The following is a 20,881-nucleotide window of genomic DNA, read 5'->3' as shown; positions in this document are numbered from 1 at the left end:
GATTGTTGAAAGACAAAATTTAGGGGAGAGGGTAGAGCTCAGTGGTAGAGCATGTGCTTAGCATGCACAAGGTCCTGGGTTCAATCCCCAGTGCCTCTCTAAAAATAAATAAATAAACCGAATTACCTCCCCCCCTGCCCCAGCCAAGAATAAAAAAAGAAAGAAAGAAAGACACAATCTAGGCTGTGTGTGCATTGGGCTAGGCACACACCTCATGGGAAACCACCGAGTTTGCCGATAAAGTCAGCCTTCATTAGGCAGCATGGAAAGGGAAATGGAAATGATACAAAGTTCACAAAGTCCGTTTCTGTCGGACCTCTGCAGTACAGACCCCCCACCACCACATTTTGTATTTAAGAAGTAGTAAATAATTATAACTACATATATTAGGAGAAATTCATTTTCATTTTCAAGGGATTTTAGGGGCAAAGCAGCCTTCATGATACCTCATTTGGAAGATTATTCTTTCCATCCCAGGGTTAAAAATCTGCAGAGAGCTTCCTGCAGATTCCAGAGGCCACAGAGCCTGGGCTCAGTCTGGGTGCCGCCGTCTCCCTGGAACGTGGGTGGTACCTCCATCATTGGTCAAGCAGGAGAGTCTTTTCTTAGGAAGCCATCTGGGGCAGGGGGATGGAGTGGGTTCTTGTTTGTTGCTGTCTTCTTCGTCATGAGACACTTGTAAGAAATCAATAATACATCGTTTACTTTGGTCCAGTGTTTTATTTTCACATTCGTGTTTGTTGTTTTCCATGCGGGTGTCTTGGTGAGTCACCCAACCACAAGTAAACTCTCCGGCATCTGGTGGTTCTGTGTGGCACCTTCATTCCTCCGTAGTTACGAGAGGTGCTTCCCAGCCCCTCCACACACACACACACACACACACACACGTTGTTGTCTTTGGCACAGAGAAGCCGCTCTCCCCTCCACCAGGTGTCAGCAGAGGCAGTTTTAACCACTTAACTGTGGCCAACAGGGCATCTGTTGTTTCTCCTGCTGTGTGAGACGGTTCCCCAAACCACCCATCTGCCTCCTCTTAAGAGTCTGGCTTCCAGTTCTTAGAAACATTCGGAGGTGCTGGTCCACCTGTGAGGAAAGGTAGCTACGAGGGAAGTCTGCTATAAACACAGCAAGCGGTCCAGTCGATCCTTCCGGAGTTGGCCTCATAAAACTTGCTCTGGCTGGTTTCTCCTTGACTTTTCTATCACTACATTATGTGGCTAGAAATGGTTCCAAGTTTCACTCGGTATGACACTGAATTAGACGTGGTAGGTTGTTTCAGATTCACAGAGGGCTGGATTGTTTGTTTTAAAGCCCACTGTGACCCTAAGAAGCCCACTCCTACCCCGGAGGATGCAGTCCTCAAGGCAGAAACAGGATTTTTCTCAGGCTGTGGCCCCAGGTCCTCACCCGTGAGAATGAAAGAATGCTACCAAGTGCATCTTTCCTGTTTAATCCATCCGTCCCTTCTGAGGTGGATGACCTGACCCATCTGGGGACGTGACTTGACATCACCCCTGTCATTCTGCTGACAAGTGGCAGGGTGCATGCTCCTTCCAAGCCCTGGTGACTTTGTCCGGGAGAGAGGACAAAGAGCAGGGATGAAGAAGACGAAGGAGCAATGATTTGGCACGGATGTACATTAAAGGGAAGAGTGAAAATGAGCCCCAAGAGGAGATTGTAGAACCTGAACTAAAAGGGGCAGGTGGAATTATTGCTGGTGACTAGGTTCTTGTCTTGCTGCAGAAAGAATTCAGACATGGGACATGGAGGTTAAGAAAGTAAAGTGAGGATTTATTAAAGGATGGATAGTACACTCTTAAGGGGAGAGCAGGCAGGCTCAGGTGAGCGGCTGCCCCGAGTTTCTTTGGCAAGTTGGTTACATCGAATGTAAAAATGAGTGGGCAGAATATTAATTGGGAGAGAAGGACTTGGGTTCACATTCCCTGATTTTCATCCCAACTCCACCTTCCTGAAGGGAGGAGGGATTTTTGTCCTTATTTAGTTTGGATCAGAAGTGTCATGGTCTCGGTGCATGATGGGTACTTCTAATCTGCAAGGCTAATTTCATTGAAATGAGGGCATAATGAGCAAAAGGTTACATTCGGACACTGGAGATTCCTGTCTTTTCCTACCTTTCTTTGTCGGGCTCCACGGCACTTGTCACCCCAAAATGTGTGATCGTTTATCCACCCAGAGGTTCCCGCTTCTCCTTCTCTACCCTGGGACCCCTGTTGTTTACATGATGTATGGATTCCTGCATTTGGCCCTGTGTCCTTTTTACCCAATTCCTGCCATTTGGCCTGCATCCCCCTTCCTCTGCTCATATCTAGCTATCTGCCTCCTCTAACAGTGGGATATCTCTTATATGTGGAATCAAAATAAATGACACAGATAAACTTATTTACAAACCAGAAACAGACTCACAGACATAGAAACCAAACTATGGATACCAAAAGGGAAAGGGGTGGAGGAAGGGATAAATTAAGAGTTTGGGATTAACCAGTACACGCTATTATGTATAAAGTAGATAAACAACAAGAACCTACTGTATAGCAAAGGAAACTATATTTAATATCTCGTAATAATGTATAATAGAAAAAAAATCTAAAATATATATATATATATGTGTGTGTATGTATAACTGAATCAATTTGCTCTACACCCAAACTAACACAACATTGTAAATTAACCACACTTCAATTTAAAAAAAAAAAGAACTAAAACCTTAGAGTAAAAATAAAAAGGGTGAGGTGGGCTGCGGTGGAAGTAAAAAGCTAATCATTTTACCAAGAACCAAAAAATCAGCCGCAGGTTCTGGTTGCATCATCTCACTCCTGAAGGCAAAACACTTACAGTGACTGCCAAAAATCTGAAAAGGAAAAGTTTGCTGATACCTCTGATGTGAGGCCCCAGGCTAGCACCACGCCCAGCAGAGGCGTTCGGACTCTGCCTTCCACTCTGACAGGTGGTCCACGGGGACTCACACCTGGGCCACAACACAGGGCAGAGCTACTACTACTTCTTCACATCTCTATTAACTAACGCACAGTCTCACGGCCCATTTTAACCCACCCCATCTCTAGTCCACTGTGCTGGCCTTTACATTTTTTTCCTCTTACTGATTTTTGATGCTGTGCTGGCCTTTACATTTTTTTCCTCTTACTGATTTTTGATGCTGTGCTCCTAAGTAGGGTTAGTTTTAGCAAGTGGAAAAGTTAGATCACAGTGTGGTATGATTTGAATACCCCTTGCCTCTGTTCTCTTCTACTTGGGTTCTCAAGTTATTACTATCATCAGAAATTCAACCATTATATATTCACTTCATTGGATCCCAGATTTACTTTTAAGATGCAAAGACCTCACCGAAGGACACCTCGAGCTGAATTTGGGATGCTATAGAATTGGGTACAAATTCACCTGTGTACCCAATCTTCCTTGCTCCTCATAACAAATTTAAATAAACTTGAAAGGGAAAAAAATTCACAAAAGGTAAAATTCAGTCTGGGAAGAGGAGAATGGCAGAGAAAAGAGAAGCAATCCCATCTCCATTTGATCTTGGTGATGATGGGGTCTAGGGACATGGGCTTCTGTGCTATTATGATTCTTTTAAACCACCTCAGGGCATCTCAAGACTGAGACCAGATAATAGCTCCAATTCCCCACCCCTTAGGGATGTCTGGGGCTGGCCACGAGATGAGCAGATCATAATAATGAAGGCATCTCCCAATACTGAATGTCGGTGTCCTGCTTTTAATTTTACAAAGCATTTTCAAATTCCTTGGTCCTCGTCATAGCTGAAGGATAGGCGATTGTGATTTCACATCGCAAACTCCTGTGCTCAGAGTTAAGAAACCCGCCCAAGATGCCCAGATGACTGAACTGAGACTCATCCAGACTGTCTCCTGACCCAGACGTCCGTCCTTTATACCTGGGGCTGAACTCGTTCTTACAAAGGACTCCCAAACGTCAGGGTCAAAGCTCTGATGAGAAGGGATAGAAACAGACACTCCAGGAGGTAGAAGAGTGCTTTCAAAGCAGGGCAAAATGGAGACCTGTGACCTCATTGCCCTCCCAGGTGAGTGCAGCCACTCGCCTCCACCCAGCTGTGTCTCCAGATGCACAGACAGGGCAGTGGCCTGGCCAACATGCACAGATAGGGCAGTGGCCTGGCCAACGTGGGGGCAAGGTGGGGCGAGGATCCACCCCATAAACCCCAGCAATGCCCAGTGCCCCACAAATTTAGTAGAAAAAAGAGTGCTTGCTATGTTAACACAACTTCAAGACACACCCCGAGCTACGCCCTCCACTCACATCTCCACCACCTCTAACATCCTTCTATTTAGGAAGTCCGGGGGTGTCTACGTGTGCTGACGCCAGGTGAGACGGTGGGCCTGTTTGCCTCCGAGGTCCCGCCTGGTACTAACGGTCTCAGCCTGGAGCCTGGAGCCTGGAGCAGCCCAGGGCTGGAGCATCTGACCTTGTAAACAGACACAAGAGATTTGCCTATGAAAGTGGCCCCCACCTGCCCCACCTGGCACCCCCATGGCTTTCCTGGGCTGCTCATGAGCACCTGCTGACGAGGTAACAGATGAACCCCTGTACATCTCACCATTCAGATGCTCTGGGACCCTTCCTCCTGAGAGCCAGGGAGAAGCCAGCTAGGACCACAAACGCCCTCCTCTGAAAATGTAGATGTAGAGGCACGAGGGGCATTCAAGTTTCATTTTAATTATGTGCAGATTGTCTAAACAGTGACTCACTAGGTCTGCATGGAAAGATTTTCCATCGGGTAATTTTTACAGATGTCCCTTCAATATTGTAGTGTCTCTGGGGATAAAATGGAGACACGAGGGGACAGAGGGCATGTGGTCCGGGCCAAGGCACTGGTGTTTGACAAGGTGGAGTTAGGACGGTTCTCTCTGACCCTAGTCTAGCTTTGTGAGTTTGAACGCTAAGACAGGAGAGTAGCAACAACCCCATGCCAATAGGTGCTGCCAAAGGGGTCATCCCCCTGAGAAGTCCCCTCTTCTCATGGAGGCACTGTTGTCTTTCTCAAATCACGTCACTCCCTGAAGGACCTTCCATGGCTCCCCATTTCCCATGGGATGAAGTCCAAATTCTATAGCAAACCTCTCCAGACCCCCCACCATCCGGCCCCAAACTGCATTTGCAGCTTCACGCTCGGCCACCTCCTGCCCCTCCCCACCCCGAATCTCACCCCCTGGCCAGGATGCTGTGCCTTCTCCTCCTGTCATTTCATAAGCCACACGTCTCATCCCCTGCCTGGAAGGTACCTGGCTTGTTCTTCTAAGCCAAGTTCCAAGGTCACTACGGGTCCCCTCATACAGATGGAATTCTCCTCGATGCCTCTAAACATGCCTTTTCTCCCTCCTGTTCAGCTCTGCTGCCCTATTGCTCTTGTTTTCCAAAACAAACAACTTTTTACTGAAGTATAGTTGATTTACAATGCTGTATTAGTTTCATGTGTACAGCAAAGTGATTCAGTTATGTATTCATATATATATATGTATTTCTTAAGAGTTCATAATAATGACACTTCCTTTTCAGAGTACTCGATAACAACTTTCCATCACTTGTATTTTTAAAATAGAAATGCATTTTATATGTTTGAGGGGTGTATGCCCACCTCCAAGGGGAATGCTTCGCCCAAGGGGCACAGACGGCATCGGACAGGGAAGGATGGAGCTGGCGGAGCAAGTCTCCGCCCTGAGCTGTTGGTTCTCAGCACCACTTCTTGGCACATGGTCTATGCAGCTCGCATTTTCAGCTGCTCCCCGCCAACAGCCGCTGCCTTCCGGCCAGCTTGTAAAATGGATTGTAAATTCCTTGAGGGCCGAGAACCTCTGGGCTGAACCGATTTGCAAACCCAGTGTTTATCCCCGTGTTAAATACTCGAATCAACTTCATCACCGTGTCATTATTTCTTCCTCCTAAATGTCATGAGAGTTGCTCTGCTGTCACAGCCATTGAGTTCCAGCCCCCTTCACCTCCCTGCCTGACCTGCCACAGCTCCCCGACTGGGGTGCTTTCATGCCACAGCCACTGCGAAGCTTTAAAAACCCAAATCGGATTGGATCACTTCCCTGCTTAAAACCTGCATCATTCGAGGGAGTTGCCTAGTTTTTCTACACAAGGCTCGTTTCTTGTAGAGTGGTCCCGGGCCCTCAGGAGCACAAGAATGAGAGTAAAGCATTCAGCCTTTCCCCAGGGAGAGGCATATTGGAAAGAAGAGCCTTCAGATGCAGGGTCATCTCCACCGCGAAGCCTTCCCAGATTGCCCCAGGTGGAAATGACCTCTCCTTCCTGTGGCTCCCGGTCGGCTTGGAGGAGACTCTTCAGGTGAAACCTGCACACACTTTGCATTTTTTTAGCGTAATTCTCTTCCTCTGTTAGATTGGAAGCCCCATGTGAGCAGGCCCAAGTGTTGTCTTTGGACAAAGCCTGGGACGGTGCCCAAAGAGACTAGGCCCTCAGTCAAGGCCTCTGGACTGACCAACCAAGTCAATGAATGACCCATGTGAAAGGAATGTTGTGGGTTCAGTGACACTTTCCCAGGGGACGAAACTGAAGGCCACTCTCCCCTCAGCTGGTGCTCAAATGGTGAAACTGTTAAAGGACCCTCAGCTCTTCGGGGCCGGGATGCAGACTGTCACTGTGGGCTCTTCCCTGCCAGGAGCAGTGGGCCTGGGGCAACGCAGGACATGCAGACTGTCAATTGCCCTGCAGACAGCGGGACAGAGGGACAGCAGGACGGTGCTGCGGTCAGTCCTCCGCAAGCACAGCTCACGGCGCCCTCCGCTCCTCCGCCGACCCGCTCCCCACGGGAGCCCCGCGCGCTCTCCCCACAAGGGAAAAACTCAGCTTCCTTTCCTTTTAAACTGCTGAGACTTTGTTCCTCCTTCGACGCTGTGACCCTGCGGTGGCTCCAGAGAAGACCTTCTGTGCGTCCCGCCTCCGCGCACACACAGCACTGGCTGACACCCTGGCCCCATGTCCCGGGTGACCGTTAACAGCCCTGGGACACCTTCCCCCTCGGAGCCTTTAACTAGGGTTTGACACTCGAGAGCTCGTGGAAGGAAACCAGCACGAAGTAATACGAAATACTAGCTAGAGCCCTGCCGGGACGGGAACGGGAAGGCACCATAAACGCCGCGGGAACGGCAGCAGCATAGCACAGCGCAGTAACACTAAGGCGCTACAGCAATAGGGACAGGGACGTGCTGTGAATGCCACAGCCGCGGTAGCAGCATGGCACGGCGTGGCAGTGCTGAAGCACTGCGGGAACAGGACTTCCCGGTTCGCGGTGGCGCTGCTGGCGGTGTGGCGTGGCGCGGCGCGGCGGCGCTGCAGCACTGTGCTGCTGCAGTGGAAGCAGACAGTACCGGATTTTGTGGTGGTAACAATGTGTTTAAAGCCTTGAAAGATGTTTCTCCTGTTCCTGGATACTTTCTGCTTCACGCACTCTGCCCTTCTATGGCTCACATGCCTGTTCTAAGTGAAATTTTGAAAAGATATGTTTAAATGGTCGGCGTAGCAAGAACATAACTGGGGTTTTGTAGCTTCACCTTCAAGATGATAAAAAGGGCACAGAGCTCTTCTGGCACATTTGTGTTAATGTGTCTTCTTACTGGTGCTGTCAGTCGGGGTTCTTTGGTTGCAGGGGGCGGACAGCTGACTGGCCCCCCCTCATTGCTGGACCCAGCAAAACCCACCGTTTTGCTCAGGGAGGGCTGAGGACGGCCAGGGGGGTCACAGCTGGGCCTCAGGGAGAACTAGAGGCAGGGCTTCGAGGCCACAGCACTCCCTCCTCTCCTCAAGTCCTCTGGGAGTGTCAGGGTCGCCTCTCCCTCACCCTCAGACAGGCTGTTTCCTTGTGGCTGAGAGAGGCATGTTTGAGAGTTTTAGTGCCTGATAAATTCCGCCACCAGAGACAGAATAAATTACCTCCCCACCCTTTCTCTTCCTGCCTCCTCCTCTCTCTCCTCCCTTCTCCAAACATCCTGAAAAATCCTCATGTTAGCCCACCTCCGGTCTTGCCCAGTTTGGCCAAAGGTGGAGCACTGTGGTTGGCCCAGTTCGAGCCAAGTTCCTCATCCTCTCCAGAACATTCAGAAGGACGTAACAGCACCCACAGGTTGGGGAGAGGGGGTTAATGGCGGCCTAGACTCCAAGAACGAGGGGTATGGACACTCCGCACCAGAGGTGTGATCTGAGCTCTCACCCTGGGGGTCTCAGAGCCTGGGCTTCTCACTCACAACCCAGCTGCACAGTCAAATGAGAATGGAGCTGTGGTTGGTGACCCTTGAAATGTTCATTGGTAGCAAGAATGCATTTGCTAGTAGTTAATACTCCTCCTTTCTGCCAGATGCCAAGTCAGGTAGCTTATACCACACCATGTCAACCTTCAGTAAATTGGAGGGGGGCGGGTAATTAGGTTTATTTATTTATTTTAATGGAGGTACTGGGGATTGAACACAGGACCTGGTGCATGCTAAGCACACACTACCACTGAAATATACCCTCCCCCCACCCTCAGTAATTTTATTTTTATTCACTTACTCAGCATGTATTTCTTGAGTGCCTATTTTGTATCTGACATTCTGCTCAATGTGAAAGAAAGAAAAATGACAAAGACATAGTCCCTGGCTCAAAGAGATTATAGTCTGGTGGGAAAGGCAGCCTTGTAAACATGTGATTTCTGCAGGTGTGACAAGAACTATGATCAAGGTATGAACTCAGTGCTGTAGGTCCTGATGTGGAGACAGAGCAGGAATGGCCATATAGAAAATAGAATCTACATGCTTCCTCATCTCCAATCAATTACTTAGCATCAAGATATCTCCTCCCTCAAGTTGTGGTATATTTATATATGGAATACTACTCAGCCATAAAAAAGAATAAAATAAGGCCATTTGCAGCAACATGGACGGACCTGGACACTGTCATTCTAAGTGAAGTAAGCCAGAAAGAGAAAAGAAAATGCCATAAAATATCACTTATATGTGGGCTCTAAAAAAAAAAAGAAAACAAGAAAAAAAAAAAAGACAGGCCACTAATGAGCTCATCTACAAAAGAAACAGACTCACAGGCATAGTAAACAATCTCATGGTTATCGGGAAAAGGGGATGGGAAGGGATAAATTTGGGAGTGTGAGATTTGCAAATGTTAGCCGCTATATATAAAAATAGATAAAAAACAAATTTCTTCTGTATAGCACAGGAAACTATGCTCAATATCTTGTAATATCCACTAATAAAAAAATGAAAATGAATATATGTATGTGTATGTATATGTATATATATATATGCATACTGGAACGTTATGCTGTACACCAGAAATTAACACATTGTAACTGACTATACTTTAATTTTTTTTTTAAAAAAAAAGGTATTTCCTCCCTCATCCAATGGCTTTTATGTGCACAGAAAACTATCGTTTACCCAGCACTTCCACTCACATCCTCTTTAAACCTCCGAAACGTCGGCCCTATGGACTAGGTAAAGCAAGTCGTATCTCCCGCATTTTGCACATGAAGAAATCGCGATCCCACAGGCAGTAGGTGACAGCACTGGCCCTGGAACCCATGCCTTGAGCTTCAGCACGATGCCTGAGTCACCAGGCTGCCACTGTCCACCACTGGATACAGAGGCCCATCTAGAAAAAGAAACCTCATCCCAATCTGTCCCCAGCCATATGTGGAAAGACTCTGACCCACGATCAGCAGCCATCTGGTTTATCTGTGTGTGTGTCTTTCAACACTCTGCCCTCCTCCGGGTGCCTCTGGTCACTGACCCGCACACAACCTTGGTCCTGGTACAAGGCCAAGTCTGTCTGCTACCCTTGGATCTCACTGATACAGCGGTCAGGAGGAGCTGCTTAGCACTGACCAAGAAAAAGTCACGAATAAGATGAGAATACGGATTCCGTTCTCTAGAGCAGTGTGTCTAAGATTTCAACGTGCGTGTGAATCATCTGTTGGTCTTGTCCAAATGCAGATTTGACTGAGTAGGTTTGATGCAGGACCCTCATTTTCTGTTTCTAGTAAGCTCCCAGTGATGCCGAAACCGCTGGTCCACAGACCATATTTTAATAAGCAAAGATCTGGATAGAAGATGCTTACGCGTCTCAGCCACTCGAGATAAAAAAGTCAGTGGACTGGTGCTTTCCTAAAAACTTGAGGTTGGAAAGTAGACATGTGATCTTGAATAAAATACTGTTATAAAGACAAAGATATAGAAGGAAATCTGAGGTGAAAATTAGGAGGACTGTAAACTTATGTGTATCACATAGCCCACCTGGGTTTCAGTTTTCCCAGTTCTGAGTTGAAAGTAACAAGTCACCTCGAGCTAATTAATGCATGTGATGTTGTTTGGAACAAAATTTTATGGAAAATGCAGGTTATAACCCGTGGTATTTTTCTTGTCTTTTTTCTCTGTAGGAGATGTCAGTGAAAAAAAGGGTCCAGAATGATTACTAACCCATGACTCCCAACAGTATGACAGGTACCTGTTTTCTTTTCTTTTCTTTGTGTGCCTCCATTTTTGTCCCTTCCAAATAGAAACACAGGTTTCCTAAAAGACCAGCCTGAGAGAATCAGCAACAATTATTTCCAAACCAATTGAGTGTTACTAAATGCAAGCATCTCCTATGACGACATCCCCATAAATGTGCTTCTAGGTTCTTCTGAAACCGTGAGATACAACATCACCAGAAACATGATGGGAGGAAATGAGAATTCAGAGTGAAAGGCTAGTTTTCAGCCATCCTAAGGTCACCCCCCACACACACACTCAGTACATTTACTCTTCACGTTGATTCCAATCAATGTAATAAACGGCTCTATGTACTCAGTGACTCCCTGTCCAGGCGTTGTCCAAGGTGGGCTGTTTATTCCATTCAGCAGTAGCGTCAGAATGGGATATGATTAGCGCATGTAAGGTAAAGTGAGCTAGAAACTCTTAGCAAGGGACAGAGGAGAGACAGAATGACCCCCAAGGAACCTAAGGTCGCCATAGCACAAATCCTTTTTGTAACACGCAGAATAAGTGTTGCAAACTCACAGGCCCCCGGGAACCAGGCAGAGAACACCAATGCCTGAAACAAAACAGGAGAACCAGGTTCTCTCAGAAGAGAAATCACACCTCCACTCCAGGCAATCACCAACTAGCAGGGAGGGAACCCAGTATGTCCAGAGATTTCAAATTTTTAAATGAAGCTGGAAATCCAGAATTTTGAATGAAGTATCCCCACTTCTAAATGCAAGCAATTAATACATAAAAAGATCAGAGACTCATGGGCCAGTCCAAATATGTCTGCTGTCTGGAATCAACCATGAACTAGCAGTTTACAACCTCTGCTTTGGTTACCACGGCAGCAGGGCGGGTACCCATAGACCTCAGCCTTGTGCAAGTTTACAAGCCTTATATAATGACCATAATGTTACATCACCCAGCATCACTGCCCTGCCCCTACACCCATCTACACTTGAGTTCCTGATGCAGCCAAAAGATAAAGCACCTAGGCAAACCAGAACAATTCACACCCTTAAGAAGTGAATCAGCCTCGGAATCACATCTCATCTTATTTCTTAGTAACAGGCACCAAAACACACCGACTCCCATTTCTGTTCCACTGCCAACTCGGCCACTGTAGCCTGAAAAGCCGTGGACTACACGTGACAAATAGACTTGGCTGTGTCTCAGTAAAACTTTATTTGCAAAACAGTTCATAACCCTTTGCCTATTTTCCCTTCGGATTATTATTATTGATTTCTAGGGACTCTTTATAGGAAGCTTGGTCTTTTTTTATATATATGGTAAATATTTTCTCTTAGTTTGTCATTTGCCTTTTGATTTAGCTTATAGTATAACTTGCCATGATTTTTTGTCAGATTCTTTTTTTTTTTTTGGTTATTGTTTGCTCTTTGATTTTGTTTTGGTAGTCAAATTTACCCGTCTTTTCTTCATGGCTTCTGGATTTCAGGTCAGTTAAAAAAGACCTCTTTTACTCTAAGGCCTTTCCTACTCTGTTTTCTTCTGTTACTTTTGTATGTATGTGCTTTAAAAAAAAATCCAGCTTTACTGGGGTATATTTTATAAAATTCATCCATTTTAAGTGCATAATTCATGGTGTTTGGCTAATTTATAGAGTTGTGCAACCGTTAGCACAATCCAGTTTTAGAACATTTCCAGCTTTGACCCAAGGACTGTGGTTGGCCGAGCCCTGTTCTAGAGTCCCGGATAGTCCAGACCATCTTATTGTTAAGCAGAAACCCCAGCCGAGGCAGCTCATCTCCAGGACCGAGCTAGGAATCCAAGCTAACTCTAGGACGGTTCTGGACGAAGCCAGCTGTCAGCCAGTCTGTGGGTGCGGGATGTAATCCCTGCAGCCTAGGCTGGAACCAGCTGCCTCCCCGTGGAGGAGGGAGTTCTGGCTTCCCAGCGTTTGCTTCAGAGCATAGAAACTAACGGTCCTATTTTGAAAAGAAATCTACTCAAAATACACATATGCTCAGTATATAATGGGCTCAGCTGAGAAAATCATTACTTTAGACTCCCTTGTTTGTAGATGAAATAAAACAGTGTCCTTTTCTCTCTGTTTTTTGCTATGGTCTCAGGCTGCATGTTATTTTAAGAACCCTAACAGGAGACCATGATGAAGCTGTAAGTCATCAGAAGTGCTTGCTTGCTTGCTTTGGGAGCATAATTTAAAGGGCAAATATGCATATTTTCTTCTCTGAAACACATAATGGGTAATATTACTGTTAGGCAATACAGGAAATCAATTAACCTTTATGAAAAGAAAACCCATTTTTCAATGAACAGGAGTAAGAACATTGAATCTGTTTTGCAAAAACCGAGCAGACCCACATTTTCAGATAAAAAAGCCTTCAGCCACAGCTCTTATTAAATTTATAAATTCTGTATTAACTCAAATGGAGAATCATTTATTTTCTGGGGCTTTTTCGTATCAGCTACAGTGGAGTCAGGTCTTGCTATCTCATTGCTCTACCCCCACCTAATTTGAAATTCAGGCTATGTGAAGTCACTCATTGAGTATACTGATTCTTGTGGGGAGGGTAGAGCTCAGTGGTAGGGCACGTGCTTAGCGTGCACAAGGTCCTCGGTTCGATCCCCAGTACCGCCATTAAAAATAAATCAGTAAATAAACCTAATTACCTCCCCTCTCCAAAAAAGAAAAGAAAATACTGATTCTTGCAGGAAAAGAAGAAGATGCCTTAACGCAGTATTTTATTGGTCTGGAATTAAGCACCGCTTCCTAGGATGGGTTCTGCTAGCATTTATGTCATTATATTGAGCTCCAGTCTGCATAAAATCATGATTCACAGCATAGGAGAGTCTGTGCTAAGATATGAACGCCTACAATTCTAAATGCCAAAGTTAGAGGCTTTTAGCCTTGTTCGAAAAAGGAACTAAGACCTCAGACTCCTGTAAATGTGCCTGAAGAGGTAGAAGCAAGGTTCTGTTACATCTGCCCTGACCTGGCTCTCGGGAGTAAGGATGTGACATAGAGTCACACTGTTACTAATCCACAGGCCTCACTCAGCTGTGTGACCTGCGCCTCTTCTGTGTGACCCAGTAATTCATCTCACCTCCCGGCTGTGACCTTTGCCCTCTCCTTTTTCTCTCTCAAGGCATTATATTGAGTATGTCCCAGGGGCCTGGGAGGAGTGTCTGCAGGAAGTGACAGGTGCTTTCAGTAGTTGTCCCAGTGTTTTCTCTGTACGATCTTCATATTGTTTGCTTGCTTGTTTTTTCTTTTTGTTTTTGCAAAGAGAAAAAAAAGCAAATTTGTGTTGTTGGTAGGAGGGCTCGAAGGGGAGGGTTCCTCACCCTCCCCAACATCTTGTAAGGGTGGGAGGGTGGGAGCCACAGAAAAGGCAGGAGATGAGGGTGCACACCCAACCCTGTACAGTGTAGGAGAATCCAATATAGATACTTTGTATAAAAGCCACTTGTCCTCATTTGTGGAGCCTGGTGAAAATTCACATTTCTCGCTACTCCTGAGGTTGAAATGCTTTTGCATGTTTGTTTGCCACTTTTATGTCTTCATCCGTAACTTACCTGTTCGCATGCATTGTCCAGATGCCTGTCATGGGTTTTATATTCTTCTCATTATTTGTAGAAGCGATTTATTACATATTAAGGATAATAACCAATCAAGGCACCTAATCTCTCTCAAGTTGAATTCTTTATTTGCTAAGTGAGAAACTGAGACTACATCTCCACTTCTCCCTCCACTTTAAAGATTAGGTTATATTTCAAATTTGAATATTTATAAATCACATTTTCATAAAGTAGGGTCATGGGTACATTGATGGTTGGATGTAAAGAAAAAGGACACCCTGGAGAGAGGTTTTCTGTGTTTTGAGACTATCTTAATGTACAGATTTTTCAAAGTCAAGCAAAACATCCAAGTGGGGAAAGCTAATATTTTATTGTAAAGTCCATGTCAATGGACAGAAGACATAAAAAAAATTTTTTTAAGAATGCAAGGACTAAATAAACTACCCTTTGATGAGTTTTTTAGAAAGTAATATATCATTTTTAAATCTCAAAAAAAAAAATGAAAAAATGAAGCCCATGTCATTGTCAAAGGTGGCCCTCCAGGTGTCCTTGAAGCTTCTCAGCTGCTCCTCGTGGCCACTTCATTCCATCAGAGACAGGACCACAGTTGTGTTCATGTCTTACACCTTGTGCAGACCAGGTCCGCACAAGGCCAGAGGTTGTTAACAGCAGGATAATGACACCACTCAGAGACAACAGATGTTCACAGTGTGCATGTTGTTAACATTTCCCATCCGTAAACGCTCATCTAAAATAGGATTCTGTTCACAGCCACTTAATAACCCGCCCAACAGTGATACAGTCCCTGAGGGCTAAGCTTTTAAAATAATATTATTATAAATAATGTTCTAATGAGCCACCATGTACATAATCTGCACCTCTCTGATTATTTCCTCAGGATAAGTTCTACTAAGTGAAAAAAAAATTTTTAATAAAAACTGGGTGAAAGGGACTGAACATCTTTAAAAACCTTTTCTGTTATCAAATTGTAACCAGATTACTGGACCAATCAGCAGTGCAGTGTCCACGTAATCATATACCCTCTGACTTTGGAATTTGGGGTAGTTTGTTTATTTCTGAGAAAAGCAATTCATTAGGCAAAGTCTTATCACAGGTTTTATCAGCGTTTTCCAAAACTTTACATATTTATCATTGATAATAAATTTGACTCCACACTCACAGGTGTGCACACACGGTTGGCTGCTTAAATGTCTTCTCTTGTGATTTACCTGTTCAGTTAACTTTTCTATTGCCCTACTTGTCTTTTCCTTATAATCTGTATATTAAGGATTTAATTCATTGTCTATTATAAATGCTACGAATATTTTTCCCACTTTAGTATACATCTCTCCTTTTTGTTTGTGGCAGTATCTGACCTTTTTAAAATTTTTCTTCTTTGGAACTAACTCCATACTCACAGAAAGTTGGTGAGATGAGTTCAGAGAATCCTCAGATACTCTTTACCCAAAGTCCTCAAATGTTAACATTTTTATCATGTTTGCTTAATTTTTCCCCCTGGCTCTTTCTGTCTCTGTGGTATATAATTTTGACTTTGAACCATTTACAGATAAACTGTGAACATGACCTACGGCATTTCTGACATACAGAAATGTTTAGTGTCGATGTAGTGAGCTCCACTGGGTGTCGCTTCATGATTCCTGTCTTTGTTTCCAAGCTGAGAAATGTCTTCTGGTGACACTGGGGGACAAGGCTCTGCAGGTCCCAGGGATCAGCTAGTATTTCTATTCCAACACATCTTTCTTTTCTTTGATACTTAGACACAGGGGTGACTGGTGAAGGTCAAAGGTTGTCTCAACATACACCCTTTATGCACCAACCACGCTCCCTTAGAGGACAAGGAGGGAAGCCCCACAGGGCTGGCCGTCCTCCTGTGCCTCCTGAGAAAGGCGGGACAGCCACACCCAGGTCTGTGGATGGGCCACCCTGGCAAGGGACGTGCCCCTGAAGCCAGACGCACTTCTGCTTCCGTCCCCACGTTGCTCCAGGAACCAGGAGCTCGGCGTCGATTTGCATGCTTGCAACATCATTACTCTGAAAGGACATCTGGAGGCTTGTTTCACGTTATTCCCAGTTCCTGTTTCCCCAGTTGTGGCCAAAAATAAGATGTGGCTTCGGATTCCACAGAGCCCTCTTCATACCTAACAATGTTGCCACAAATAGTTTTGGAGGAAGAAAAATACCAACTTGCCCAAATAGCTAGCTCTACCATTGGTGGAGCCAATTACAAAAGGGAACTTCGCCTTCACTTCGTGGGGTTTTAACCACCCCAAGCAATGTGGCCCCTTTGCTTCCTCCTCAGCATTTCAAAAAGCAACAAAAATCTCACTGCAGGTAAGCTAGAAAAGAATCACCAGTCTCCCCCAAAATGCCTTGAGGGCAAGAGTGAGGCATACAAATCACACAGAGAATCTTTTTTTTTCTTAATTTTGTTTTTTACTGACATGTAGTTGATTTACAATGTTAGTTTCAGGTGTACAGCAAAGCAATTCAATTATATGTATATATACATTTTTTTTCAGATTCTTTTCCGTTATATGTTATTACAAGAAATTGAATACAGTTCCCTGTGTTAGGCAGTAGGTCCTTGTTGTTTACCTCTTTTATATATAGTAATGTGTGTATCTGTTAATCCCAAACTCCTAATTGATCTCTCCCCCGCCCTTTCCCCTTTGGGAATCGTAGTTTGGTTTCTATGTCCGTGAATCTCCATTTCTCCAAAGAAGACATCCAGGTGGCCAACAGGCACATGAAAAAATGCTTCATATTGCTGATTATTAGAGAAACACAAATCAAAACTACAGTGAGGTATCAGCTTACACCTGTCAGAATGGCCATATTAAGAAGTCTACAAATAATAAATGCTGGAGAGGGTGTGGAGAAAAAAGGACCCTCCTACACTGTTGGTGAGAATGTAAATTGGTGCAGCCACTATGAATATGAAGGTTCCTTTAAAAACTGAAAGTAGACTTACCATATGATCCAGCAATCCCACTCTTGGGCATACATCTGGATAAAACTCTGATTGAAAAAGACATGGAAACAACCTAAATGTCCATTGACAGATGACTGGATAAAGAAGATGTGGTATTTATATACAATGGAATACTACTCAGCCATAAAAACTGACAACATAATGCCATTTGCAGCAACATGGATCTTCCTACAGATGATCATACTAAGTGAAGTAATTCAGACGCAGAAAGACAAATATCATATGATATCAGTTATATGTGGAAGCTTAAAAAAAGATACAAATCTTATTTACAAACCAAAAATAGATTCATGGACATAGAAAACACACAGATAATCCTTAAATTCCTCCTCAGACATCTCTCCCCATCACTACTCAGGTAACTGCTGGAACCTCAGGTCCTCTCCTGTCTCTGCAGACCCTTCCCCCTCCAGTCAGAATCCCCCCTCTTCTGCTCCCTCCTCCCACCCCTACTTCACCTGCTCATGCCCCTTGGAGGCGGTGGCCCCCGGCTCTACCTCTCTCATTTGCATCCCCTTGTAAGACCCCACTCAGCAAAATAGACAGATCTCCCTTTCTAAGGAACTGACTTTAGAAAACAAGGGAAAGGAAAACCATAAATGCTTACCATTTTACATCCTGCCCCCTCAATCACACACAAATGGCTGGAAGGGGGAAAGTCCCTGCATGGTGTCCAGTCTGGGGAAGAGACATGACCAGCCCCTCAGTTCAGGATTTCCTCCAGTTTCCGTCATAACAGGGAGAAATCAAGAAAACCACAAAAACAAAGAATTTCTCTGCAACTAGCACATCACTCTTTTCTTTAGCACAAAAGCAAATATTTATTTTCCCTCAGAAAATGGAAGGAATGGTGACCCTTTATATAACACGAATGGGTAAAGGATGCCAGACCTTGCCACATAGTCTGCATAAGGGAGCTGCCTCCTGGACTTTGACTGTCTGTCCTTCTCCCATCCTGTCCTCACCTCTTTAACTTCCTGAACTCCTCATGGAAGAGAAACTTCCTACTGAAAAGTCAAGGACTTTCTGAAAGAGACCAAATTCATGAGATCTCACCAACTTCAGCCAGACTAGTCAAACTCTTCCCTCAAAACTCCTGGGGTCTCTAAGACAATTGCTTCTAGACCAAATATCACTTTCCAAGTTGGAGCTGTAGCCAGGTGGTCGGGAAGTTGGCATGTCAATAAAACAGGGCTTTGTGGAGTCACAAGAGTGAGGGAAAAATGTATTTCCTTATGGGAACACAAGAGTGAGGGAAAAAATGTATTTCCTTATCAACAACCCTTGTGTTCCTCCCAGAAGCCCCCTTTACAATATTAGGCTTCTCCTAGACCCTCACACCTGGCCCCATTGTCCCCACACCCCCTCCTCCATTGTCGCCACCATCACTGCCATCACCATCATCCTCACCCCTCAGTACCCACCATTCTCATAAACTCAGCTCTACTTCTTCGAGCCTGCTGGAACCAAGACTTACCCTCAACTCTCTACTGAACTTCTGCTGATAGTCACCAATATCAACCATAACCTGACAGGTTCTGTTACGTCAGGATGCACCTTCCTCTCCATTTTCCCAAGGTCCTTCAAAAGAACTGGACGTAATTTTTCCCAGCAATAATCTAATCCCTAATGAATATGTGATGTTCTGTTGTTTGCAATGAGCCAAGAGATACTTTCCTGTGCCACCCTCACTGCCCACTCCCTCAACCAGCTGACAGTCCTAGGCTCAGGCTTTGTCCCTCTTGACTTTAAAGTCTTGGCCATCTTGATGGTCTCGCTCTGGACTTTCCCACGCTGGCAGGGAGGCTGGTGTGGGCGTTCAGTTCCCCAGAGGGCATGTGCAGCCCATGCTGGTGCCAATGCTGAGCCGGGAGCCTTTCTCTCCCATCCTCACGTTGTACATACCAGCAGGCGAAGGTGAGCATGAAGTGACCTGCCCAAGGTCACTGCAGCCGACAGCTGAGTGTTTGGACTCTCCGTTCCCAAAGCCGTGGGTTAAATGACTTTAAATAGTGATCACGTCTCATTTCCTCATTCTTAACTGAAGCTCTTAGCCTTTATCATGCTATTGTATATGCTGAGTCCCCAAGGGAGGTGGATGAAGCAGTCTTCCCTCAGCTTATCAGAGCCGAGCCACGTCTCTGGTGGAGGACCCAGCCTTGTTCTGCCCAGATCTGCCTGCACATTATTAATCGCCCCAGGAGCTTTTTAAAACCCTGATGCCCGTGTCACCCCAGACCAGTTAAATCAGAATCTCCAGGTGTGGAGCCAAGTTTCACTGTTCTTTTAAAACTGTCCAGGTGATTCTGAAAGATAACCCAGTCTGAGAACCATGGTCCGGACACAGTGGTTCTAGGCTGCCCAGTACAGTCACCTCGGGACTGATTTAAAAACACCAAGGCCCCGGTACTTGTCATTAGGTGAGACAGTAGAATCCCTCAGGAGTCCATAGACTCCCACCCCAGAGGTTCCACCTGAGATGGTCTCAGAGCCTCTAGCATCTCTGTTTTTGTTTTTAACGCCTCAAGTGATCCTAGTGTGCATCTAAGTATTGAGAAAAGAGCAGCTGTTCTTTGTAAGCAGGATATAGCTCAGTGGTAGAGCATGTGCTTAGCATGCATGAGGTCCTGGGTTCAATCCCTAGGACCTTTGTTAAAAAAAAAAAAAAAAAAGGAACTAGTTACCTCCCCCGACCAAAAGGAAAAAAAACAGTTGTTCTCAAACTTGGGGAATGAATATCAGAATTGGCAAGACTTTTGGTTACAAAAAAGGCAAAAGAAGCTCTATTTTACAGTCGTACCTAATGCCTAGAAGTTGGGGTTCTGGGAGCCTTACTAGCTCTCCAGGTGATTCTGAAACACAGAAGCTTGAAAACCACTGATCTAGAGGGTTTGTTGGTGTTTTGGCTTTTTTCTTTTTTTCCCATATTGGAAATGTTTGAAAATATTTTTTTCTAACTCTCATTCTAACATTCTGACATTTCATCTGAGTGCCTAGAAAAGACATCGAACATACCAGCCGTTAATCTCAGCGCAGCCGAGGCAAACAGACGTAACTAGCGATGCTCTGCTCTCCTTGACGACCTGGTGTGTGTCGTCACTTTCCCCCGGGGATGACGGGCCTTCCGTGCCTGCAGTCAGGCATCTGGCTGGTGGGCTGCAGCACTGCATTCACCGCAAAGGCCCGTGAGCGTAGGAACCTCTCCAGATCGAAGTGTCACGGAGTCCTTCAGGAATGTGCTCCAAGGGCAGCGTTTTTGGTGGAAGGAATGAGCGGTCATGAGGAAATTTGCTTCTCCGTCCTGCAAGTTCTTACAAATGATTGCATTAGACACTGAGCTTAGAAGGCCATCCCACGCCTCTTCAGTGAATAGCTTCAGTTGAATGGAGCTTTTGGTGATGGGAGGAGGGTCCCCCTACCCCGGAGGTCTTTTTTTGTATATAATTTAAGTGACTACCATTTGAGGCACAGAAGACTGGTAACTCTCAGCAGTCCCCAGGGCATTGTGGTGCTCAGTCTGGACCATTTGGGAAGCTTTTAAAACTCCCAATGCTGACAACACTGAACTCCTCCCAAAGGACCGGAGAGGATGGAGGCTGTGTGTAAATCCTTTAACGCAGGGTGGGGCGCCCTGGGGCTCAACCTGGACCAGCCCTCCTCAGAGAGTATCTGGCCGAGGGCGGGCCCTCACTGATGTCAATTTAATGGTGAGAAATGGCCCATAGAATTACTGAACCATAATGGAGAAAAAAAAACAGAT

The 20,881-nt window shown here is 45.4% G+C and overlaps 1 protein-coding gene across 14 annotated transcripts in view; it reads left to right on the top strand.

The window, feature by feature from the left end:
- THRB (thyroid hormone receptor beta) overlaps nucleotides 1-20,881 on the top strand; it is a 382,671-nt gene that overhangs the window by 266,502 nt on the left and 95,288 nt on the right. For all 14 annotated transcript variants that reach the window (XM_031677738.2, XM_072949695.1, XM_072950281.1 and 11 more), the window contains one exon: nucleotides 10,460-10,523. In XM_031677738.2, the coding sequence (XP_031533598.1) occupies nucleotides 10,502-10,523 (22 nt within the window). In that variant the 5' untranslated portion in view covers nucleotides 10,460-10,501. The remainder of the gene's footprint in view (nucleotides 1-10,459; nucleotides 10,524-20,881) is intronic.

This window comes from Vicugna pacos, chromosome 1 (genome assembly GCF_048564905.1).
Source record: "Vicugna pacos chromosome 1, VicPac4, whole genome shotgun sequence".
NCBI lineage: Eukaryota > Metazoa > Chordata > Mammalia > Artiodactyla > Camelidae > Vicugna > Vicugna pacos.
The sequence above is the reverse complement of the archived record's forward strand: the minus strand, read 5'-3'. Positions and strand labels throughout refer to the sequence as shown.